The sequence below is a fragment of the Rhamphochromis longiceps genome, linkage group LG9 (assembly GCF_057381845.1).
Source record: "Rhamphochromis longiceps isolate RC_006_pf linkage group LG9, R_longiceps_female_GT1.1, whole genome shotgun sequence".
NCBI lineage: Eukaryota > Metazoa > Chordata > Actinopteri > Cichliformes > Cichlidae > Rhamphochromis > Rhamphochromis longiceps.
The window spans coordinates 13,146,905-13,173,194 of record NC_140565.1 but is presented as its reverse complement, the minus strand read 5'-3'; the positions used below and the strand labels follow the sequence as shown (position 1 = coordinate 13,173,194).

General features: G+C 40.8%; 1 protein-coding gene across 1 annotated transcript in view; it reads right to left on the bottom strand.

Annotated features, from left to right (window-relative positions):
* Nucleotides 1-26,290, bottom strand: part of olfm3a (olfactomedin 3a) — a 33,071-nt gene that overhangs the window by 5,145 nt on the left and 1,636 nt on the right. The window contains exons 2-4 of the mRNA XM_085417754.1: nt 3,057-3,200; nt 2,507-2,662; nt 1,466-1,685 (exon numbers count right to left, since the gene is read on the bottom strand). Of these exons, the coding sequence (XP_085273880.1) occupies nt 1,466-1,685; nt 2,507-2,662; nt 3,057-3,200 (520 nt within the window). The remainder of the gene's footprint in view (nt 1-1,465; nt 1,686-2,506; nt 2,663-3,056; nt 3,201-26,290) is intronic.

The following is a 26,290-nucleotide window of genomic DNA, read 5'->3' as shown; positions in this document are numbered from 1 at the left end:
GATGGAGTGATGAATCCACATTTTTGGTTCAATATGTTGTCAATATATATGGAGGAGATCAGAAGAGAGGTACAGCTATCTGTAAAACACCGTGGGGGCTCTGTCATTTGGGCTGCATTTCAGTGGTCTTGGGGATTTTTTCAGAACTGATGCAATCATTGATGCAGGCAAGTGATGCTGGATTTTGATCCATCTGGAAAACATCTAAATGGTAAAGGCTTCATTTTTCAACATGACAGTGATTCTAAAACTGCTGTAAAAGCATGTCTGCATAAGAAAACACACAATGTAACTGTGTGTTTTGTATTAATTAACATTATCTTATGTTCTTGTTTATTCTGGTTATGTATTCTGGTAAAATTTTCCTAGTTCTTCGGTTTTGGTTCTGAGCTTCTTCTCTTTAGTCTAGTCTAGTCATCCCTGCCCGTATGTTCCCTCTGTTCCCTGTCAGTATCTTGTCTCTGATTTCTGTCAGTCTGTCAACACGTTCTCACTCCCAAAGCGTAACATTTTACGCTAGGTGACAAATCATCGGTATATTGCGCTTACGGTCACCCAACAGGTCCCTATTTTACGAGTTCGGAAAAATGAGGAAACATGAGAGAAATGAATCTACACATTTACGTTTCTGTTACTTAAATCACTTTGGAAAACACTATCTAACACGATTAATGTGGTGGTTAAGATTAGGGATAAGGTTATGGTTAGGGTTACACGGCTGGAACGTGTTTTACTGCGGGAGTGTCATTCTGTTCGATTTCATCCACAATCCAGCGCGTAGCATAGGAACACAGAAGGTCACCTTTCGCATTTCCATGGAACGCCTCGGAATGTGACAAATCGTTGGTATATTATGCGTCAGGAGTGAGAATGGGCTGTGCTCTTAGTTCTGTCCTGGACATTCTCTGCTTCTGCTTGCATTTTCACCTTTTGGAATAAAGTTCACTCGCATCACAGCCTGTGCTTGCATCTCGGGTCTTTCTCATAAACAGTAACAGTATTAGTTCAAGAAGACTACTTAAAGAAGTTACAATAAAACTTGTCTAAGACAGTTCAGACTGTGATGAAAAATGAAGGTGGTCATACCAAATAGAACTAGTTACTTTTGTTTTCCACATGTTTGAATAAGTTGCTGCACTATTTTCCTGTTGTCCTAGCAACATACACAGAAATGAGCGATGGCTCTAGACTTAAGCACAGCACTGTGCATTTCCCTAGGTGGTTAATTTCTTTAGCAGGATTACTCACAAGTACACCATGATGGCAACACCTATAACATCAATACTCCTATGTGAACTTGTTACAACATACTAATGCCATTGTTTTTAACCACACACAGTAGTATTATTTTTAGATGAGCACAGTTTTCTCAGTACACATGTGGCTTCTTATTTTAGTTTATTGTGATAACAAGAAGAATTCAAACTTTTTGTACTATCAGCAAAATGCAGTGCACACTACTCACTCAGCTTGCCCATACAGCTGCGGAGCCGACTGTCTAGTCGCAGGACTCGCTGATAAAGCTCATCATAGTCATACGCCCCAAGTTCCTCCTGTATGCCTGTCAACACCGCAGACAGGTTTCTGATCTCATCCTTGAACTGAGAGATGAGTGCAGCATCCATCTTATACTGCTCCAACACAGGGATCAACGGCTTCAGCTCGTCCATCTTGTCCTTAAGCTCCTACAGAAATGACAGCAGCAGAGATGAGAAACAAAGGGGAAGAGGTGGGAGATCGCGGATAGGTGCAAAAGTTAGGAAGAAACGAAATTACTGTATGTCAGGAAATGTCCATGGTAGAGTTTTATTGTACTGTAGTAGAACAGTCAGCCTTACATGAAAGAATAAAGTAATGCTAGCACTGACATCTAGTACTATTAAACACAAGGAAATGGACCAATTTCCTATTTGCAATGATACAATGACATTGGAATTTGTTGGTGGTCAACCAACAGCTCAATTTCTGATTTTCCAGCTGCTTGTTGCGAATCTTTCAGTTCATTTGGTGTCAGACAATTTGCCACACCAGAAATAATCCTACTCCCCTACCAGCTGTCCAGTACAATCCACACGGGGCAGTGACAGCAGCGAAAAGAAATCTAAGATTTGAACCCTTTCTGAATGATTTCTGAAGGGTTTGTGGTAAATATGCTATACATTTTTATTATTATGGTGAAAATTCAAGGGAATCTGTAGGGTAGTTATTAGCCAACTGCACTAAATTAAGCCTCGGACAACAGTGGCTTTCTATTCACAGTGTCAATTAACTCAACTAGTAAACCCTTTCATGACTTAGTATTTCTTGGTTTTCTCTTCTTTGAAATATATTAAGTTAAAAGAACTGTTAGATTGAACTTATGTAAAGACTTGCATGAGAAAAGATACTGAGCCTGTTTACACTTTAACAGATTCATGGTACAGAAAGGCATAAAAACAACTAATTCACATAAATGAAAACAAAACACAAAGATCCACTGAACATTAACCAGGTAAAAATAAAACACCTGGAAATTTCTGGCTATGATGGATTTCCTGTCATCCTCAATCTGTCTGAACTTGGTTCTCAGACCCTTCATCTGGTTTTCCATCTTCATGACATACTGGAAATCCCTCTGAGTGCGCAGGTTCAGCACCTCAATGGACTGAGACATGTTCTGCACCTAGAATAAAAGAAGCCACGTTAAAACTGGAACGGGGGTTCCAATGCACAAACTGAGACGCTAGCTACAGTCCATGATATGGTTGTAAAGTAAATATATGACGTCTTCTGTTCTTTCCTTCTTTCCAGCCAGCGCAGCTAACTGAAAGGCACTTTGATGGGTTTTCCTGGTGAGCCTGTGTGTGCCTGAAATTTGTAATGGGCTATTGTTGAAAAGAGAAAAAAAAATCCTGGAAAGGCCTAGCAGCACCCCACTTCAGTTAAATTTCACAATAAAATACCTTGTATCGGGAGATGAAAGGAAAATAAAGCTTATAGAGACTTGTTACGTCTTTATTCCTATCCTTTATAAAACAACGTGTGTGTGCAGGTGTGTGGTAAAATCGTGTGTTTACCTTCTCTAGTAGCTGGCGGAGCTGTCTGCTCTTGGCGTCTCTAGAGCACAGGCTTTGTTCTGGTGCCACCACTGTGCAGATGCAGCGCCCATCAGCATCCTGGGCTGAGCTGTACACCTGCCAGCCCTCCTTTGGACCGATAGTCTGTAAGACCCAACAAATATATGTAGGGTCTAAGGATGGATAATATATTACATATACTCTAGTATATATATGGAATATGTATAGACTAAGGTCTGACATCCTTCACTTGTTGTAACTACCTATGTCCCATGCAGTATATGATACATGACTACATGACTTGCCCGAAGTGACGCTCAGCTTGATTTTTACGAACATTTATAGAAATGTAAGTTTGTAATCAAGTGCAGGTAGTTGTAGAATGAAAGGGAATGAGAGAAAGCCTAAAAATATTAAATATTACTTTATAATTTTACAAGAGGTAGTTTAAGAGGCATGTGTCCATTGCTTCATCAACTAAAGCTGCTAAATCAGTCTTTTGCACTTTCTGTGATTTTATGGACCAATATCAGTAATCAGATTTGTGACTTTTATTTTTTGGGGATGTGCAGTTTGTCTGGCCAGTCTGAGCAGGTGTCGCACACCTAAAGCTTGTGTTGGCTACGCTGGTGTGTAGTATAGTAATCCACTCTGAATTTAATAACACCTGAAAATCAAAAAGAAATGCTGTTTAGCTTTGGAATTAATCTTGATACTGGGTTTGGTCACTATTGGTAGCAGTAAGCTAGTAAATAAAACTGCTAAACATTAGTAACTTACATTTAGAGCACACATAGCAACTCTGTTTTTTTGGAAAGGTCAAGAAAGGCCTCTATTCTGCAAGGTTCCTATACACACAGTACAGTATTCAGAGTATTGCTCCTGCGCCTGTGCACACGTCAACATCAATGTGTGGAGAAACTTAAGCCCTTACTAGCCTGCTGTCATGCTTGCCATGATTGGATAAGGCAATTCAAGGATGTCAATTAACCTGTGTTGAGTGCAATACTTTTCACCACATCTGTCAGAATAGCTTCTAACACATCGATTTGTCAGCAATCCCTTCGGTCTTTTCTTGTTTAATCTCTGCGTGGATACATTTTTTGACACTATTCCCCAACTTTTAAGTAAGTTTTTACTGAACTGTTATGTTATCATGTTTAAACTATGGGAATATCTCAGTATAATGCATAATATATGACCAGAATCAAATACTCTTAATAAAGTAACACAACAGATCTAAAAGTCATCTATGAAACTCTGACAGCTTTGAACTGTGTGTAACTTACGTAGCTTCAAGTACCTTTTTTCAATTATTCATAGGACTCGGGGCCATGCACTCTCTAGCTATAGAGATTTAGCTGACTCTCCAGTAAAGCAAACAGACAGAGGAGCCAGAAGATGCATTTGTAATGATATAAATATTTATGTGCTTGTAAACCTTCTCATTCACTGTAATCTGACATCTGAAGAAAAAAAAAATGGGAAGAGGAGGGATATGAATAGACAGAAGAGTTGAAGAGGTGGTTATGTAGGTAAACAACATCTGAAAAAGGGAAAGAAAACAGAACATTGCTGACAAAGAAGTACTTTGTACAGTAAGCACAAAATGCTGAGATGAGGAATAAACAGGTAGGCATTCAAAATGTACTGAGGAAAAATGAAAGAAAATTGCAAAAAGTTGCAAAAGCAAAAACATTAAAAAACTAGGGCAGTGCAGTCCATCTCACTGATGCTTAACTATTGATTGCTAAATATTGATTTATTAAAGCTGCCTACTAATGCAAGACAAATCTTTTACAGTAACGTCCAACACGATGTACATATCTAAACCTGGCGAGCTACTGCCGTATCATTAAAATGTTGGGTTTTTTTTGCCTGTCCCGTTTGGTTCTTTTGCCATCAGAATTATTGTCTAAAGGCAAAGAAAGATGCCCAACGGATTTACTTTATTTACTTTACCAAATTGACCATCCCAGCCTGGGATGGTCTATTTGATTCTATTTGATTTGTTTATTTTATTTATTTTTTTATTTTCACTTGCTAGATACGGGACAGACTTGAATGAGGAAAAGAAAGGGGAGAAAGGAAGAGGGGGAAAAACTGCGGAGAAGAGGGACGGGGATAAAGGGCAAAAAACAAAAACCAACAGAATAAGCTGAGAAAAAAATACATATATCAATCACCTGGATCACCTGTTGAGAAAGAAAAAAGAAAACAAGCAGAAGAAAACGAGAGCAATACAATAAACAACATCATGATGATTTATGGGAATATAACAGTAAATACTAAATAATAAACATTATTGTGCAGCACGTAAGATCGACAGTGCACAGTGTGCTTTGAGGAAGGAGCCCAAAAGGGTGTATGTGTGTGTGAGTCCCCGTGTGTACACCTGTGAGCGTGAGCGCGCTTGTATTTAAAAGGTTCCTTCATGTAACGATCTGCTAGAGGGTGTGGGGGGGGGCCACAGCCCCGTCCTCCAGGGCATGAAGCAGGTATGGAGGAGAAACTCCAGACATCCAGAGGCCCCCAGAACTCAAGAGACCAAGGAAGACCAACAGAGGGGCAGCCGCGCCACTGTCCCAGAAAGAGCTGAGGAGAGTCTCAGATGAGGGGTCACTCAGCAGCCGCGGAGCAGAAGCCAGGGGGGGTTGCAGTGACGTGCCCGTGAGCTCCGCCGGCAGCCAGCTGCACCAGAGTGACCGAGCCCCAGGCCGAGAGGCCGAGGACACCCCATCCCCGAAGTGGCCCGAGCAAGCCCCAGGCTCCAGGCCCCGACAAGCAGCCACCAAGGAGTGAGCCTGGACGCCCATCCCCGGACACCAAGAACCACCAACGCACTGATGTCTGAGGGCGTCTGCCACCGGCAGGGGAAGTGGTGGTGGGGGGAGATAGGCCTCCATACCTTGGAGGGCCTGAGATGTCCCCAGAGAGGTGGCGTCTGATACCCAACCTGACATATAGACACAGACATACAGGCACACACAGATACAAACATCCATTCCCACCCTCATGCTCTCATATGCACTTACTCCACACTCAACCAACGTGGAGACAGACATAAAGAGACGCTGTACACACGATCACACTCCCCAAGCGTACTCTACAAACCGGGTCTAGGTACCCTTGCCCCCGGAGGGGGAACTGCACCCAGACCCAGGTGGTGTTACCCTTTTCCCTGCAGTGGGGAGAGGCAGACCGCCCCGACTCCGCAGCAGCAGGGAGGCCCCACACTCCAGATCCCAGTTGGATGGCCAACTCCTCCTCCCAGCCCCCCCGCTCCAGCAGGTCGCAGAGAATGGGGGTGTGTGAAGACTCCAAACCTCCCTCCACCCGCTCATTGTAGTGTTGATGCATGTGTGTTCTAAGGTGCATTTAAAACCCAGGAGCGCATGGAGCTACCTGCCAGAGAGCAGCAGGTAAGCGCATAGCCCCTCCTGATAGGCCTCAACGTCTACGTGTATTTAAAATTGAGAGGTGGGCAACGACACCAGGGGTGCCGTATCATTAATAAGGGACGATGTTTTTAGCTTGTTCAGCACAGGGACATTGTGTTTTACTTGTGCTGCCGTGTAGCCGATGAGGCAAACACTAATTTTCCGATATATTCTTCCTCCAAAACACTAAATACAAGAAGATCTTGCTCCAAGGCTACATGGGGTTTCACAGCTCTGCACACCAAAGCTCAGTCATTTATCATCCTTACAAAACAGCATCCAGCAGCCGAAAGCTCTGCCCGCTCATCCAGCGAGGTATCGCTCTCCTTGCAGGAATCATAGACATGAGCGCAGAATTGCATGAGTGGTCACATGCAGTATTTAACACGCACACAAGACACAGTATGAGAACAACTGTTTCCTGCAGTTGTTCTCATACTTGATCTCCCTATGTGTCTTTGCCAAGGTTTGACTCATGGATTTTTGAAAGGATGATTTACAGCAGTCATCAATATTTCTGGAGTTAGGTTGCCAACAGACACTATTTTGTGCCAGCTTTCAATATGTTTACAGTCGAAACCAGCAAGCAAGCCCAGAATTTGTTATTTCCCCATGATTTATAACAAACCGGAGTAAAAACCTATGACACATGCTAACATAGGCACAGACGATTTTGTGAAAGCACTCAATTTTTAACAAACCTGTTATAAACATTTATTTTTCTATGTGACTAAGATTGAGGATTTTCAATAATATCTGAGCTTTTAAATAATATGTTTCAATATGAAACTGTCTCTATAGCCTCCTACTCTCTGAGTGACCTCACAAATCCAAAGAAAGTCCTTAATAAATAGCAAATCTCGGTTCATGTCATTTGAAAGAAAGCCCCTTTTGACATTTTATTGTGTCTACTGACAGATTTAGACTGTTTACTACAGCTTCCTGCTTCCTGGGAGATTTGGAAGTTTCTGCACTAAAACACAACATGTAGAAGAGTGTTTCAATGCAGAAAACACATCATGACATAATAACACAGTGAAATGAAAGAACAAACCTTTACTGGACCCATTTAACAACTATGTACCTGTCTCCAAGTCAGATCAGCAATCATCAAAACTCGTAATATTTTAACTTTTATTACAAATGTGTTCATTCAACATAGATGTAAACAATGTTTGCTGGTCTTGATTTACTGACTCAAAGATTACACAACACCTAAGTAATGAATGAATTGTTTTCGTTGCTTTTATTGCCGCCCACAAAATCAGTCTCACTTCTGGTCCTCTTTATTGTTGGACTTGTGTCAGGCTGCCTGAATGAACAGTGAATTTGCCCCTAAACCTTTTATGTCTTAGTGAATTCCAGAGTGACATTTACAGTACTGGATCCGTCATCAGGCCAACAAGCAATAAGCCGATGACAGGAAAAGAATGGAGGCACCCCTCACATAATATGACATGCAATACTGATGTCATTTCACCAGCTTCATGTTGATTGTTTTGTCTGTTGTTTTTATGGTTTATTGACTAGTTTACTGTAACTGCTTGTTTATCACTTATATTGCTACCAATATTTATTTTTGCCCAGCGGTCCTGAACAGCTGCATCTTCTGCTGAAACAAAGCTTGCTGCTCATGCAAGGGGCTGTGAAATTACAATGGTTTGATAATTTCAGCACAAAACATCTCACAATCTCATGGAAGAATGGTGGGATTTCTTAAAATGTAATGTAGATTATGAATCTTAGTTATTACGTTAATGATCCCCTGCCCTTTTCTTACTGTGGGACTGACATTTGTGAGTTTGAGAAAAACAAGGCTTTCAGTAAAGGCTGAACATATGCTGGTCAACAACCTTCTAATATGATTCTTTATATTTATAGTAATTGGTTAATGTATACACAGAAAAAGCAGGTCAGTGTCATCTGCCTAAAATACCTCAGTACAATACACTGTGCTTTACAAAAGCTCAACGCGACCACCAAATTGCAAACAGTAATGATATAAACTAATCATGGTTAATACATCTCAATTTACTTGTCGCTGCTGAGTGAACCAATGTGTGTCCATTATATACAGAACAGTGAGTGAGTAAACAAGGAGATGATTCAACACAAACCTCCAGTCACATCTCACATTAGTGCATACAGTTTGTTCTACACCTCATGGGGAATTCACGAGAAATCACAAAGAGAAAAAAAGTAATTGCCTGTTTGTTGCCTTGCACCACCAGAATCAAGTTTGTATGTTGAAATGCGTAATTGTATTGTCCTTTCATGGTCCAAGGGCTTTGCTGTTGGATTCTTGGTTAATACACTGTATTCGAGTTTTGGGTTTCTGTTTGGTTCTCAGTTGTGGATTTAGTGTTTCAAATAGTTTTAGAATTTTGATTCTTGCTTTAGTTTGTCATTCTAATGATGATTTTTGACTTTAGTGATTCTGAGTCTTAGTTCTTGTGAAATTATTGAGTTCTGATGTTTGTTTGGCTTCTTGTTGTCATTCGAGCCTTGTGAGATCTCCCTATTTGTGTTTCCTCGACCTCGTTTGTGTCTTCTGTGCGACACTGTCTGTTATCACTCTTAGGTTAGCCTCTGGTGTCAGTTATCTTTTGTTTATTTCCTGCTTGATTACTTTATGATTACGAAGGTTACGTTAGACTGGTTTTACGTGCTTCTCTTCTGTTTTGTCTTTATAACGAGTTCCCCATTCATTTTTAGCATTTGTGACTTTTTGCTTGAGTACTAGTTTAATGCTCCCTGTTTTCCTTTAATATTTAGTATTCTCTTGCATTTTGCTTTTGGATACCCTTTAAGGTTAAATGATTCCAAATAATTATGACATATCTTCAATGGTCTTTATAGATTCCCTTTAAAAAGAAACAGATCCCTGGGGCTTATTCTTTTCCTGGCCACTAAAGTAATAAGCTAGCCAAATACACTGGTTCTCATATAGTATTGTGCGTTTCTATCCTACAAAAAGCACTCAATACAACATACTTCATTGCCCCCCATTTATGCAAGCAGTTTTTTCAATGCCCAAGTACTTGCTTCCTAACATTCATACCCTGATACACATAACAGAGAGCAGTAGAAGTTCAGTATTGTGCAAGGATCTAGGATGCAGACTGGAGCAGCCAGGGATTGAACTATCAACCTGTCAAATAGTGAAAGAGCTGCTCTACCTCCTGAGCTGCAGCCATGGAGAGGAACTGATGCATTGGACTTCACCAGCAAGGCTACTCTGGGAGAGTTTCGCCAAAAGATTAGCGGGGTCAGCATCCAGAGGTAGACTGTCAGAGGTAGACTCACCTTAGCACTGGCTTAAACCAGTTTCTGCATGGCCTGCTGTGACAAAGTGGGTGAGAAGACCATTTGTCTACATTCTTAGTTAACATTCTTGTTTTGATTTAACCATATTTCACATGTAATCTGCAATAGGCAAACATCTACTATCCCGGGTTTGTTTATGTTCTGCACTTTTACAGATTATATAATATAACATCTTGGTTTAAATCAATTCATGCAAGTTTGTTAAGTTAACATGTTATTTATTTCAACTGTTAATTTGTATTGTTTGAACTTACCTTTACCTACCTGTCTTCCAGAAGCAAAAGGAGGAAATGTAGTTCTACTTCCTGCTTTATACCTTCTGGGTTCATCTGAGGTCACAGGAAGAGACCAAGGGCAGGAGGGGAAGAATTCTTATAATTTAATAAAGTTGATTTTAAAGGGTTTATAAAGAAATAGATTTAATGTTGTGATATGTATTGATTACACCAGATTTTATGTTGCCAGTCAAGAGGAGTAGTAGAGGATGAATATAATCATGTTCATCTCACCTACCTACTGAATGGAATAGTCCAGAGGAGAAAGTGTTTGATTAAGGGGACTATTTAAGCAGACGAACTCAGGTGTTTCAGGAGAAGGGTTCAGGTCAGTGTAGCTGTGTGCAGTTTGAGCTTAATTTCAGTTCAGTTATGTTTATTTGAATTGAGTTAATTATAGAGTTGAGTTTCTTATTTGTTTCTTTGTAAATATTCTTGGGCCACAGAATGGTGAATAAATCACTTGCTACACTGGACAGCATCAGTCTCCTGCACTTCTTTGACCGCTTAAGTCGAGTCTTACCACATTTGGTGGCAGCAGCAGTGGGATTCCAGGCCAATTAAGGAGTGGAGAAGATGTCTACCCGAGCAAAGAGAGGGCATGTTCCAGAATGTGAAGCAGATGATTTACAAGATGGCAGCGACCAACAAGGGGCAATAAGTGGCCATATTTCTGGACAAGAGAATGTGGCTGAATTGTCCAAACTTTTGCAAACTCTGATGCAACAGCAGGCTGAACGCGATGCTAAACTGGAGCAAGAGCACAAGCGCCAGGATGATAGATGGAGGCAAATCTGGCATCAGTTTGCCCAGCTTCAACAGCAGATGCAGCATGGCAATCTAGAGCATCAGTTACTTGAAGTACAAGCATCTACATCGGCTTCTTCGAGAGCACCTACTCCAGAACCATCTGCCAGCACACAAGAATCAAATAGGCTTGACTTGGAGCCGGCACATCAACGCAGTGAGGCACAGCTTTCAACACTGGTGAGACATTCAGGCTGGAAGGGGCCAAAAATGCAACCTTACAATGAAGGTGAGGACATTGAACATTATTTAATCACCTTTGAAAGAATTGCTCATGCTTGCCAGTGGCCGCGAGATGAGTGGGCTCTTCACCTAGCACCACTGCTAGCTTGTAAAGCACGTTCCGCTTATGTAGCCATGGATATTGATGACACTATGGACTATGCAAAAGTAAAGTGTGCTGTCTTGCAGAAATATGAAATAAGTGTTGACACCTATCGAATGAGGTTTCGTTCTAGTACCTTTGGAGCAGAGGAAACACCAAGGGAGCTGCAGGTCCGCCTAAAGGAGTTGTACATCAAGTGGATGAATCCTGAAACAAAGACAAAGGATCAAATCGGAGACACCATCATCATGGAACAGTTTCTCAAGGTTTTGAATCCTGATCTTCGGACGTGGGTTAAGGAACGTAACCCAAAGACTTCCAAGGAAGCAGCAGAACTGGCTGAAGCTTTCTTAGCAGCTCGTCGACCATCAAAAGACTTCACACCAGTTAAGTCAAATTCCAACGTGCCATTCAACAAGTTAGGTGGTGGCCCTGACTTGAAAGTTAAGCACACAAGACAGAACTGGTATAACTCAGATCCTGCCAGATCTGAGACAAAAAATAAAACCAATAAAGCATGTCATTTGTGTGGTCAGATAGGTCATCTTAAAGCTCAGTGTACAAAGATGTCTGTTAGTAAAAATTACATGTGTTCTGCTAGACAAACTGAAGTCAGTGAGAATCACAAAAATGAAATTGAATGTCAGCAACGTGAGCCATCAATTGGGGTATTTGTTGAAGACAAACCCTGTGTAGCTCTGTTAGATTCAGGAAGTAATCGCTCTCTGGTTAGACAAGACAGTCTTCCCAGGGATGTGATCTTTTCAGGAGCAACAGTGGATATGTACTGTATTCATGGTGATAAGGTATCATACCCAGTTGCTGAAGTTGCAATTGAAGTAGAAGGCCAGTGTTACACTCTTTCAGTGGGAGTGCTGCAAACGCTGCCTTATCAAGTGGTGTTGGGCCGTGATCTCCCAATACTCACAGAGCTAATAGCCAAGCATCCCTGTCAGACTGAAACCGTTGAAAGTTTGTTAGCGGTCACAAGGTCAAAAGCTAAGGAGCTACAGGTTAATGCTTTGGGTTGGGATGAATTACCTTTTGCAAATGAGGATGCCCCATTGGACGAGTCTAGCACTCGTTCTAAACCAAAAAAGAGCAAGAGACAGAGAAGACATGAAAAGGTGAAGGGAACAAGAGTAGCTGAACACATTTTAGATCCTTTAAAGACTGAGTCTCTCCCCAGTGCTAGTCAGGTTGCTAGGCTTCAGAAAGAGGATCTAACACTTAAACCATTGTTCTCTAAATGTGTTCCAGAGTCAACTACAGTTGAGGGAAGGCAGGAAGTGTTTGTGGTTAAGGGAGATTTGTTGCATCGCCGTAGCAAGATTGGTGACCAGTTGGTGATCCCCCAGAGTTTGAGATCTACCATTTTGAAAATGAGTCATTCCATTCCCTGGGCAGGACATTTGGGACAATCTAAAACATTTTCTAGAATGATTCCCAGATTTTACTGGCCCCAACAGTTCAGTGATACGGTACAATACTGTAAAGCTTGCCCACAGTGCCAGTTAACAGCTCCAGGCAGGAAAGCAGATAGAGCTCCGCTTATCAGTATGCCCATCATTGATACACCCTTTTCACGCATTGCCATGGACATTGTTGGCCCACTAGAACAGAGTAAAGCAGGTCATAAGTACATACTTGTAGTTTGTGACTATGCCACAAAATGTCCTGAAGCCTTCCCCCTGAAGAAAATAAAGGCTCGTCAGATTGTTAACTGCCTGATTCAGTTGTTTTCCAGAGTAGGTATCCCAAAAGAAATCATCACAGATCAGGGGACCAATTTCACTTCTAAGATGCTTAAAGAAGTATATAGTTTGTTAGGGATCCAGGGTGTCAAGACCAGTCCTTATCACCCACAGACTGATGGCCTTGTGGAGCGATTTAACAAGACGTTAAAATCAATGCTCAGGAAATTTGTGAATGAAACAGGGTCAGATTGGGACCAATGGCTCCCATTTTTGTTATTTGCCTACCGAGAGGTTCCACAAAGTTCTACTGGGTTTTCACCATTCCAGCTACTTTATGGGCATCCTGTCAGAGGTCCAATGGATGTTCTGAAAGAAGCTTGGGAGGGTTCGATGTCAGAGCAGAGGTTTAGTGAACTCTCACATGTCCTCAAAATGAGAGACAAGCTAGAACATTTCCAAGAACTTGCTAATAACAATCTGGCCCATGCTCAACAGCGGCAAAAACAAAGATATGATAAAGTGTCAAGAAGAAGAGTCTTCCGTGAGGGACAGAAAGTTCTTCTACTTTTGCCAACTTCTGAGAGCAGTCTTCTTGCAAAGTGGCAGGGGCCATATGAAATCACAAAGAAGACAGGCCCAGTCACATATGAGCTTCATTTACCAAACCGTCGAAAGAATCATCAAGTGTTCCACGTCAATCTTTTGAAAGAGTGGACTGACCAGCCACAGGACTCAACATCCATGTGGGCATGTACAGTTGTGGATGAGGAAGAGCCTCAGGAGCAGTACTTCCCTTCTTCAGCTGTCAAAACTGTGTTTCCAGATTTAAACCATTTGCCTTTGGAAAGACGTCAGGAGGTGCAATCACTTATGACCAAAGAACTCTTCAGTCTAAAGCCAGGTCGTACACACCTCATTGAACACAAAATCACTTTGCATTCTCCAGCCAATTAGAGATACCACTTGCCGTATCCCAGCTAAGCTATTGCCTGAGTTGAAAAGTGAGCTGGAGGAGATGCTGGCTGCAGGAATCATTGAGCCATCGCACAGTGAGTGGTGTAGCCCTGTTGTGCTTGTACCAAAGAAAGATGATCCCAAGCTTAGATTTTGTGTAAACTTTTCCAAGTTAAATTCTGTGTCTGCTTTTGATCCTTATCCAATGCCGAGGGTTGATGAACTAATTGATCGTTTGGGAAATGCTAAATTTCTGACTACCCTTGACCTCTGTAAAGGTTATTGGCAGGTTCCCTTGACAGATTCATCTAAGGACTTAACAACATTCAGAGTGCCGAGTGGACTGTTTAGATTCACAGTGATGCCCTTTGGTTTGCATGGAGCACCAGCTACATTCCAAAGGTTGGTGGATCGAGTGTTGAAGGGTGCAGAACAATATGCAGCTGCCTACATTGATGACATTGTTGTTTATAGTGGTACATGGGAAGATCATCTGAAACATCTTGCTGATGTGTTTCGACGTATCGCAAATGCTGGACTTGTCATAAATGCCAAGAAATGTCACATCGCCAAGCCCGAGGTGCAGTACCTGGGTTATGTAATAGGGGGTGGAGGCATTCGCCCTCAGGTTGGAAAAGTGGATGCAGTTGCTGCAGAACTCTTGCCAAACACAAAGAAAAGGTTGAGATCATTTTTGGGATTAGTAGGTTGGTATCGTCGACTAATTCCAAATTTTTCCTCAAGAGCAGCTTTATTGACTGACATGACAAGAAAATCTAGTCCTACAAGGATCAGGTGGACGAAAGATGCTGAGGATGCATTTAATGATTTGAAAGACTGTTTGTGTCAGAAACCTGTTTTGCAGTGTCCAGATTTTAACCTTCCATTCACAGTACAAACAGATGCCTCTGAGGTGGGTCTGGGAGCTGTTTTACTGCAAGGAGAGGAAGGGCAGCAGTTGCCTGTCCAGTACATCAGTCGAAAACTTTTTCCAAGGGAAATGAGGTATTCGACCATTGAAAAGGAGGCATTGGCGATTAAATGGGCTCTAGACACCTTGCGATATTATCTTGTTGGGAAAGAGTTTGTTCTTGAGACTGATCATCGTGCTTTGCAATGGATTCATAATATGAAAGACACTAATGCCAGGATAACAAGATGGTATTTATCTCTCCAGCCTTTTCGTTTCCAGGTCCAGTATAGACCTGGACATAAGAATGTCATTGCTGATTTCCTGTCCCGTGACTCAGAGGAGTAACGGTCTTAAGGGGGGGGGGGAGTGTGACAAAGTGGGTGAGAAGACCATTTGTCTACATTCTTAGTTAACATTCTTGTTTTGATTTAACCATATTTCACATGTAATCTGCAATAGGCAAACATCTACTATCCCGGGTTTGTTTATGTTCTGCACTTTTACAGATTATATAATATAACATCTTGGTTTAAATCAATTCATGCAAGTTTGTTAAGTTAACATGTTATTTATTTCAACTGTTAATTTGTATTGTTTGAACTTACCTTTACCTACCTGTCTTCCAGAAGCAAAAGGAGGAAATGTAGTTCTACTTCCTGCTTTATACCTTCTGGGTTCATCTGAGGTCACAGGAAGAGACCAAGGGCAGGAGGGGAAGAATTCTTATAATTTAATAAAGTTGATTTTAAAGGGTTTATAAAGAAATAGATTTAATGTTGTGATATGTATTGATTACACCAGATTTTATGTTGCCAGTCAAGAGGAGTAGTAGAGGATGAATATAATCATGTTCATCTCACCTACCTACTGAATGGAATAGTCCAGAGGAGAAAGTGTTTGATTAAGGGGACTATTTAAGCAGACGAACTCAGGTGTTTCAGGAGAAGGGTTCAGGTCAGTGTAGCTGTGTGCAGTTTGAGCTTAATTTCAGTTCAGTTATGTTTATTTGAATTGAGTTAATTATAGAGTTGAGTTTCTTATTTGTTTCTTTGTAAATATTCTTGGGCCACAGAATGGTGAATAAATCACTTGCTACACTGGACAGCATCAGTCTCCTGCACTTCTTTGACCGCTTAAGTCGAGTCTTACCACACCTGCCAAGGAAGAACACCCCTTGGAATCAGAAATTCCCTTTAAATAGAGAGCCGGTCCACACTTTTCCCTAACCCTCTAACCTTAACCCCTGTATATGGGTAACTGACAGATCCACACACCTCCCTGTTGGACTTTATTGATTGCATTCCCCATATCCTCTTCTCAATTTAGCCTTCAGTGTAGATAGTCCTGTCTTACTTGAAGTATTTTCTGCATTGTCTGTGAATGTTTCTGTCTTGCTCCCTTTGTGCTGTAAATATATCAAGTCATGGATGAACAAGTGCCATATGGGAAACTGGGACTGTTGTGGTTGGACCAATAAACTTAAAAAGAGATCAAATAATTTTGAGCAAAACTGATTCCATCTTAACAGAGTTAATCTTGAGTTTAGTTGGTATAACCATGAATAGTGTAATCATACATTCTGCCAGCTTCACACCTAACTGAACCTCCACCTTGGCTACTACTCATTTGCCTTTAACTGTTTCTTCATTAACCTTTTTAATTCAAAAGATTTGGGAGACTTAGCTAGAGTCATTAGATTTCAATCACTTCCATTAATGATTGCATTTCTGTCCTGATCTGGTCTCTGCCCTCTTGCACTTTTCTTTTGCATTTAAAATTTTTTTCCCCTTGTGAGTTGTGATCAGTTTATCCGGATAAATTTGCACGTTGAATTCTGGACTTTTTTTTTTCTTTGCAAGCATTTCTATAAAGTCACAGCAGGTATAACTTGATAGAGGATACTGTAGCTCTTTTTCAAGTGCACCCTTGTGTGCAAAACTAGCTGGGCTCTAGCAGCGGAATGATTTTGTTCAGTGCTGAGTAGATCTGTATTAGCCGCTGCCAAGATTCACAGCAAGTCTATATACCATAGCTGACTGTCTGCACTAAATGAACCCCCCTTCCCCCTGCTGTGTATCGCTTTGGTCTCTTGATATAATTTCTTTAGCCATTTTCATGATGGCTTATTCTATTTGCTACGCTCTAGCAGTATGAGTCTGTGAGCAACCCCTCAGAGGAATAAACCAGGTGAGATGCTGGGGCTGAAAAAATTAAAAGCTTGTCATTGACAGCAGCAGAAATCAATGAGTTATAAATACAGATTAATAGCAAGGTAACTGACTCCCTCAACAGTATCAGTCAGAGCTGCAGAAAAGCCACAAATAGTCTAATTCTGATAAGCTGTCATCACTTGTTTGTCACAGTACTGTAAAATATGGAGTTATGACTATATGAGGTTCATTCTCAGATGGTAATGTCTGAAGTGGCACTTCCATCTCCACAGTGTGAAGTCTTGACAGAAGAAGGTGACAGACTGGAAATCCCTTCACTGTCACACACCTTAACTTTACTAGTTGTCACTACAGCTCGTCTTTGTCCATTATGTTGTCGAACATTTGAATTCCACGAAGTTACGGCAAACATACATGTTTGAAAAGTTTCCCATATTCTTTGCATTTCCTGTCTTTAAACTCAGATTAAAGCTGGCATTGTGTGACATTAAAAGACCCGTAAATATGTATAGAAACAAATCTAGCTGCCAGTGATACCGGCAAAGCTAAATCTCATATCACAATAAGGCTGCCGTTCTGCCTGCGACAAGACAGAGACCTAAACAGATGCTATCTCTCCAGTCATCTATCAGCCTGTCCAAACAAAAAGCCACCAGGGTATTGGAGGCAAGTGGAGTGGAATGCGCATGTCGGTGCTGTAACTGATGATCATACGGCTTAAATGACTTAACATTTTAACTCTAATGGCACGGGAAGATGAACTTGCATGTGCAGTCTGTAAGCAGTCTAATGCAGACATCCAAAACAGCGCTGACAAATGGTGACGCCCCAAAACACAGGAGAAAGAGCAGCAATAATCCTAAAACCAAAAAAGGGTTTCGGAAAGATAGTGACAAAGAGATGCCGCATACTGTGGAGTAAAAAAGGGAGGAAAAGAAGACGCAGCAAAAAGCAAAAGCCATCTTTTCTCTCAGATGTGACTATAGTGAAAGGCAGCGAGATTATTTTTTCTAGAGGCGTGCTACCTTCTTGCCTTTTCTGACCCCAGTGAAGAGACGATTGAATAGATAATTTTGCAGGCGCTCTGCACATTTTGCCCTAGACAGTCTCTGAATGAACCACAGCATTATCTTGTTCACACGCCTGTGCTTCTTCTCCGGGGGGGTACTTCGATGAGTCTTCTTACTGAATATGATGACATGTCAGTCATAGGCACCACGGAGGATGATAATGAAACGGTCATCAAACATTATCAGTGAAGTAAGGCCAGTGGACAGCTTCAGGCCACTGTGAATGGCACATGCATACACAAGCAGAATACTAAGGAGATCTCCCATGTAAATTTATTTTGGGATACGCTGAGAAAAGCATGCGGATGCTGGGTGCCAAGACTAGAATCTTTGTTCTTTCGGTCTTTGTCAGGAGTGTCCACATTCAGCTGATTCATAAGAGCTAAAGCTATGGAGCCTTTTTGAAATGCCACTCACATCCAGTCTCAGGACCCAACGAGGATTATTTTAAAGTTAATGTGTAGTAAATCTTGTAAAGCAGTCTGCCACAAAAAGAATCTCCATTTAATTGATGTTCAAATCAAATCTGTGTCATTAGCAATTACATGTCTTGGCAGCTTCTAAGGGTAAAAATGAGAGCATGCTCATTAGTATTACATAAGAAGGTTGAATCTTTGAAAAAGGACACTGCTGCCATATTAATGTCACAGAATCTGTAGATGGTCACATTTTACGAATTCTTGCTCTTTAGTACCCTTTGAATTCTCGCCTCCTAATTATGCTCTACGGTGGTGGTGGTGTCAGTAGGATAGGTAGGATGCTGAAGCTACAACGCAGATTCTTCTAGTACAAATTTAGACCTGGGTGCTGTGCAGCCCCTAGACCACATCTGGTCTTCTGATTCTCCATAACCAGTCGGTGTGTAGTCAGGAAAATTAGGATTAAAATGTAAATAATCCCAATCCCAATCACAATATGGTTATGCTGCTTTTATTTTGAAGGTGAGCGCTCGCCATACTGTGCTTTAGAAATTTATATGATTTCAAATCATTTTGAAATATATTTAAAACGTACAAAAAAGTGAATTCACTGAACTACGTTTTCATACCAACATTTGAGCAGCCACACTGGATTCCTGTAAAAAGTCAGAAATTAATCAAGCTTAATATTCAACCACTAACCCAAATGGTTCTGATCAGGAATGCAAGCAAATAACTGTAATTTTGCATATTTATCAAAACAATAACATGCTTTACTATTTTTTTCTGCTTTTTTTGTAAAACACACCACCAAACAAAAATGTCACAAAAAGCATACTGATAAACCACGTGCACCAGGCATAGCGGAATTGGCTCGGTTTGTCCCCAGTGTACCTTTTTTGCTTTCTGCTGACCACTACTCAAGCTCGGGCCTTCATCTGGGTCGGAATTTTCTTCCAGGTCATCCAGGTCATATTGACTAATTTTTCTTCTCAAATATTTATCTATTGCTATAATGTATTTTCTCACTCACAGGATGACAATTATGTAATATCGTCTTCTTCTTCTTCTTCTTCTTCTGTTTTAGTGGCAGTTGGCGTCCCCTTGAATTAGAGCAGGTAGTTGTACTGCCCTCTAGTGGTAGAGAATGTAATTGTTCTCCCGCTACCCACACTGGTCGCTTAGAGTACTAACCGCTGGAACCAGACAATCTTCATCGGCACACCTGATCATTTCTTATGGCACACCTATGTGATAGTGGTTGAGAAACACTGGCCTAAGTACTCACTCAAAGAAGCAAGAGGTAACGCTGTGTGATTGTGTGTTTAAGGATTTTACAATCTGGATCTCCATTACAAGACTAAAGACAGAGAAGCAGAATAAGTTGACCAATAATGTAGAGCAAAAATAGAGATCTGAATCTTTGCTAGCAAAACTGTAAAAGCAGCAAGCACTATTTTTTTTTTTTTTACCAAGCTTTGCACTCCAGGGATGTAGCGGTCAATTTATCAAAGAGTATTTGGTGGACTCTGATGTGCTAATAGAAAAAAAAGAAGAATTTCTAATGTATTTGCCTCTCCAGGCAAAGCGTAACAAGGTGGTCCAAGGAGCTTTAGCTGAAAATGTTGTCTTTTTCTTCTCGTCTCTGGATGAAAGCTGTGATGTAGTGTCCATTACACAACCCAGTTACTCATCTTCGTACATAGGAGAATAAAACATTTGATTTTAGGAAGAGCTAGCAGCAGTGTGATCAGTGAAAGAGAATAGGACAGGGAGTAATTTGTTCAACTGCATGCATGGACAGGCTTGGGCTGAAATGGGACAAACTAGTAGGTTTTACAACTGCTGGGTGTCTGAATCTGACTGGAAAATGTAGGACTTTTGAAGCAGATACAATAGAAGATAAAAGGACTGAAGTGAACCCTGAAATTGGTATTGTTTAATTCTATTATACACCAGGATGTGTCGTGCATGTCGCTGATGTTAACAAATTAACTTAATCAGGGCAAGAGAATCACAAATACTTTGTTGCACTACGAGATTGAACATGGTGACATAGGCCACCACATATCTGTCAGGTAGCTCAGGATGGGCAAAGTACTAAAAAGAGCATAGGACCTCAGTTTTGTGAGAAAGAAATTATGGATTTCCAGAGCTCTCAGATGCAGAATGGAAGGCAGATATTGTTCAGACAATGAACTTTTCAGTCCCAAAAAAGACTGTAATTTACTCAGTAACAAAGGAAAGGGAACTGAAAAACAGCAGATGAAGTAATTAAACTACAAGAACTATAGCAATAGCACACTGGATAAAGTTAAAAGTCTTCAAAATTTTGAACATTTTGCTTAGTTCATATTTTTATTTGCTTATTGTAACATCTACTCTCACCAGTAACTGTTTATAAAGAGATAAAAATTAACATTGAGCAGAAATGAGTTCAGCTTATTGATGCAGCCCATCATAACACTCCCAGTTTCTCATGTGACCCCTTGGGAAGAGAAATGTCCGCCTCTGGTCCAAATCCTGATGTAAAAGCAAGAGAGCACGAAGTCTAAAAACTGCCTTTTACCCACAAAAACCATCATATTAGTATGTTCAGTGCATTTCAGGCGGTTCTTTGAAGTTGTGTTGCAATTTATTTGCTCTAACTACTTTCCTTAAACTGAACTCCAACATTTCTACTTCAGTTAATGAGTTCCTTAAAATGTCTCTTAACAACTTTTTGGGAATATGCTTATACTAGTTGGCTCCAATAAAGCAGCATATATAGATATGGACAGTACTGCCAGTGTATAGCAGTATGTAGCTTGGTAAATACTTTTTAAACTCTTTAAGGTTGTCTGAGGCCACTGCCAATGAAGGAATTGGTGAGATTCTCTCTTATGAAAGCTGGGTGTGTGTGCTGACGAGTGGAAGAAGAAAGAAATGATTTTGAAGAAAAAAAGCAATACCTGATGGTTAAACTTCAGACTTTGGACTTGTACTGATCTATTTTGTACACAATTAATTCAAATGACTCTTTGCTTAACCTTAACCCTAAACAATCTTTGTCCTATTATAGCGTAACCTGTTAAACTCTGTATTTTGTTGCATGTTAAAAATGAGTACACTGAACTGTACTAAGATCAGTCACTGATATTGAAGAGTTTCTGGAATTATATTATAAGAGCAAGCATGTAACACTGATTGTGTGCCTGTCTGCTGTAATGCGCTCTACAACATCTGTTATCAGTTACATGCACAACATTGGTTGCAGACTATAACAAACATGCTGAATCAGGCTTGGAATTTAACTTCATCTGGTAAAATACAGAGAGACGGTCTCCGATAAAATCATTCCCACCTCCACTGAAGCCACCAAAGCTGTTGGCAAGGTTATCTACAAGCTGAATGTTAACTGACTGATATGAATTCCCATGTATCTTTTCCCAAAGGGTCTGTCATCAACCACACTATCTGGAAAAGCCCGCTAAGTACAGCAACATTAAGAATGCTGCTGAGGCTGCTGCTGAGGAACCCATGAAAGGAATCCTCTGATACACAGAAGACAAGGTGGCACCTAGAGGCTTCAACGGTGACCCTCACTTCTCCATCTTTGATGCTGGAGCTGGAACTGCACTCAAACCACCACAGCAACTACAGAAACCTGCTGTGTGACCCATTCGTGCATAAGGAGTCATCATTCTGGATTCTAGATGTTACAGCATCTGCACCAAGAGCAAACTCGTATACCTGATGAATGGGGAAATACCTTTTAAACGATTGTTATCTTTTCTGTTCAGTACTAAAGAATGTACAGATTCATTGTTGTAATGTTACTGATCTTGCAGCTCTTTTGCACTTTGAACAAAAGGCTGTAAGGTAGTTTACATCTCTACCTAAAAAGCAAAAGGTCCCCAGTTGGATTCCAACATTAGCACCCGTTCAAGTTCAAGTTCCAAAAATATAAAGACCAATTTCACGGCACATTTATTCCTCCTGCTCCAGTGCCTATGTACTGGGCAAAACGCTTGTGAACAAGTGTATTAAATAAACACTGACAGTAAAGCACATGAGTGGCTTTATAATGATGCACATTTGAGGTCCATGAAAGTTTCAGCTGTGTTGTAGCAGGCAACAGTCATATGAAAACATATTAAGCCAAATAAAGCCCTGACTCAAAAGCTAGTAGAACCCTGTTAAACGTAACAGCAAAAACTAAAAGTGATTGTTGTGACTGTTTTTTTTTTTTACAGCATTGCTTGAGTGCTTGAGTCTGGCTTCCTCCCACAGTCCAAAGACATGCAATTAGTGGGGTTAGGTTAATTGATCAACCTAAATTGCCCATAGGTGTGAAAGTGGAAGTGAATGTGAGAGCGAATGGTTGTCTGTCTCTGTGTGTTGGCCCTGCGACAGACTGGCGACCTGTCCAGGGTGTACCCCGCCTCTCGCCCTATGACAGCTGGGATAGGCTCCAGCATCCTCTGCGATCCTGAAAAGGATAAGCGGAAGCGAATGGATGGATGCTTGAGTTCATTGAGGTTTAAGGGCTTTTGTTTGCACATAGCTCTCTCGAGGTCCCACCATAGCATTTCAGTTTGGTTGAGGTTTGGACTTTGACTGGGTCATTGCAACACTTTGATTCTTCTCTTTTTCAGCCATGCTGTTGGATTTTTGCTGCTGTGCTTGGGATCACTGTCTTCCTCCAAGACCCACTCTAGATCACGCCTTAACTGTCACAGATGGCCTCACAGTTGGCTGTAGCATTGGTATTCTGGTATACAGAGGAGTTCAAGGCTTAGTCACCGACTGCAATATGCCCAGATTCTCATCAAATCATTACCCCTCCACCACGGTGCTTGACAGCTGGTATGAGGTGGTGCACATTAAAACATCTCCACTTTGCTCTTTTCTGCCCAAGGATGTTGTTCCAAATGTCTTTTGAAATATCTTGTGGTTTGTTCAGAGGCAACCTTTCAAACCTGCTCTTTCAAAAATGTTCTTTTTGGAGACATGCCTATCTCTACTAAGAACAATCCTATTATTGGCCCATTTTAGAAACACATCTGGTAAACACCGCTTAGAAAGAAATTCATGCATTCTGATGCATGTTTACTTTGACTCTAATGACTATTTAAATTATTGACATCAGTCTAAAAACTCAACTCTGCTCCAGTTTGTCTGCATCTAAGTAAGACATCAGGAATTATTGTCTTTATCTGGCTCTAAATACCTCTGAAAGTATAAGATCCATTTTTCCAGGCTAAAAAGGTCTTCCAGTCCTCTCATGTTAAGCCTTTCAGCTCTTATCCAGTAATATGCAGCTGATATACAGACCGCTTGGGCTGTAATTATAGTAATCAAAAGGGGAACAGGGAGAGGGCTGTAACTATGCCCCTGGTAGTTTCAACATCATGTTTCAACTCCTGTAATTATGCTTAGACTTATTATTAACTAAGCTGCAGTCACTCAGATGAGAGGGGAAAAAAACTACAAGTAAAATAAAACGAGGAAATGTCACTTCAAGAGTTATAATCATCACCTATATAAAAAAAGATGGAAACTTTAAGCGATTGATAATTGCCCACATAACTGCAATCTCTTGGTAAGTATCTGTTTTTGAGTGAATATGATGGCCAGTCGCCAGAAAAGGGAGAAGCAAAGGTGCAAAAGTAAAAACTTCTTCAGGGCTTGTTTGTGGGTGTCTATAGTTATCTGTATTTAGACACCGTGCTGCTAAACAAAAGGATGAATTCAACCGCTACAAACACAAGGTCAACTGAATTCTTCCGTCAGCCTGCCACATACTTCTCAACAGACAGGTACAAAACTATTTTTTTTTTTTAAAAAACTGACAGAAAAGTCATTACAACCTCTCAGTGACTCAAAAGGTCTAACATCTCTTAGTCCAAAAAGTGCCTCATATTTATCCTGCTGTTTGCACAAACTGTCCCCATCCATCATCGGTGACTTGCTTTCTTTATTTCCAGTCCAAGAGCCCTGACAACCTCCTTCCTGCTTCCATCATGAAACAAGCAGCATCAGACTAATGACTTTGCGTGCCGACTTGTGGCTAACAGTTTGGTTGGTTTATGTTGACACATAGTTAGAAGATGTCATTTTTAATTTAGCTCCTGGTGAAAATAGTCATGTGAAGTGTAAAACCTCCATTGTTTAACCACTGTGTGGATATGAGTAGGTGTGTGCCTATGGCACCTCTCATCTTTTGATATGGCATCTGTGCTCAACAAATTTCCCGGAGTGTATCATCCATATAAATGCTAATCCAAGCTGAAAAACTGATTTCAAACAAGCAAGAGACAACATCAGTTCCTGACAGATAGCCTCCTTCAGCCCCGCAAAACAATAGCTACATAAATGCCTTTCTGTGTTTAAGATGATTAATGATCAGTGTTGGATCAGTCACAGTATGCTCTCCCATGCACCCATGATCATTTTTCATTTCATATTATTCATATGTGATCAAAACCTGATTAAGTGACCTGAAACATTTCAGCCAAAACTGAGGCTGAAAACAGCATCTCTGTAAACTGACAAACCTGGCATTTATATTAATAAAAGGGACTCTGTGTGTGTGTGTGTGTGTGTGTGTGTGTGTGTGTGTGTGTGTGTGTGTGTGTGTGTGTGTGTGTGTGTGTGTGTGTGTTCCTGCAGGTTGTGTACTCCTGCCTGCCACCTACTCACAATGGCTACCAGAGAGGGCAAGTGCCTACACAAAGCTCCATCCCACTGGTGTTGTAACAAAATCCCCAGAAAAATTCACATTATTCACACCAGTTATGTTTTGTGCAGTCGTGCACATCATTTGTCATTTATATCCAAAGAAGAATTAATTATTCTAAGGAAACTGACAGGGATTTGCTGTTTTTGTCTCACCAAGAAAAAACTTTCCACAGGAAACAGCATTGCCCCTTTTGTCGCAAAAGACATGTCAGTCATTGATTACTTTAAGCCTCGCCATGAAAAAAAAAGCCTATCGTGTTAAGCACTCGCTAAAACATGTTAACACGTAACACCTTACATAAAAGCACTGTGTGATTATTTATAGACAAAATTGCTGCTATTAGCTTGGACTATGAGGAAAGATATGGGTGTTGAATTTGAAGTGGGCAGTTTAATTTTTGGCATCAGGACTGATGTCAGACTCTTCAGGTCAATTACGTCTCTCGTTCTTCTTCAATCGATACGTCCTCTGGGTGCAGACTATCACGTGTAATCATAAAACACAAATCCCAGTCATCATTTTGATCATAATGAGAGTAACACTGTGCCGTTAGCAGCCACTGTGTAATTACCCGGCTGGCACAGACCATAAGGGAAAACTACACTATGCAAATATTTCATTTTCTCACAAAAGCTCTTTAGGGATCCATTGTCTACACTGCAGAGGTAATATCTGCCAAACCAGATTGTGCCACTCCGCAACAAAGGAAAATTCATACCATTAGCCTTAGTTCTAGCCTCTTTGTCCAAGGTCTGGTTTGTAAAAGGTTATTTTCAAGTTGCCCAACTGAACATTTGAGGGGTAATGAAGGCAGAATGAACAAATAAACTTAAATGCCAAGAAGTAACAGCTGCCACCACTTACTACACTGAAGAAAGCATTATGTATAAGGTCTGAAAACATGTGAGTGACAGCTTAATAATTTCCAGCTTAGTGTAATACCATAAAAGGTTTCCCTTTCCAGATCATTTTTAAACACTGAAGCTGAAAGGCCTTTGGGGCCATGCAAGCAATTTGCATGCAGCTCTTGATCAAGCACAATATCTCCTCAATGGCAACGGTGTATTCATCGATTTAATCACAAAGAGATAAAAGATAGAGAGCGAACTGAA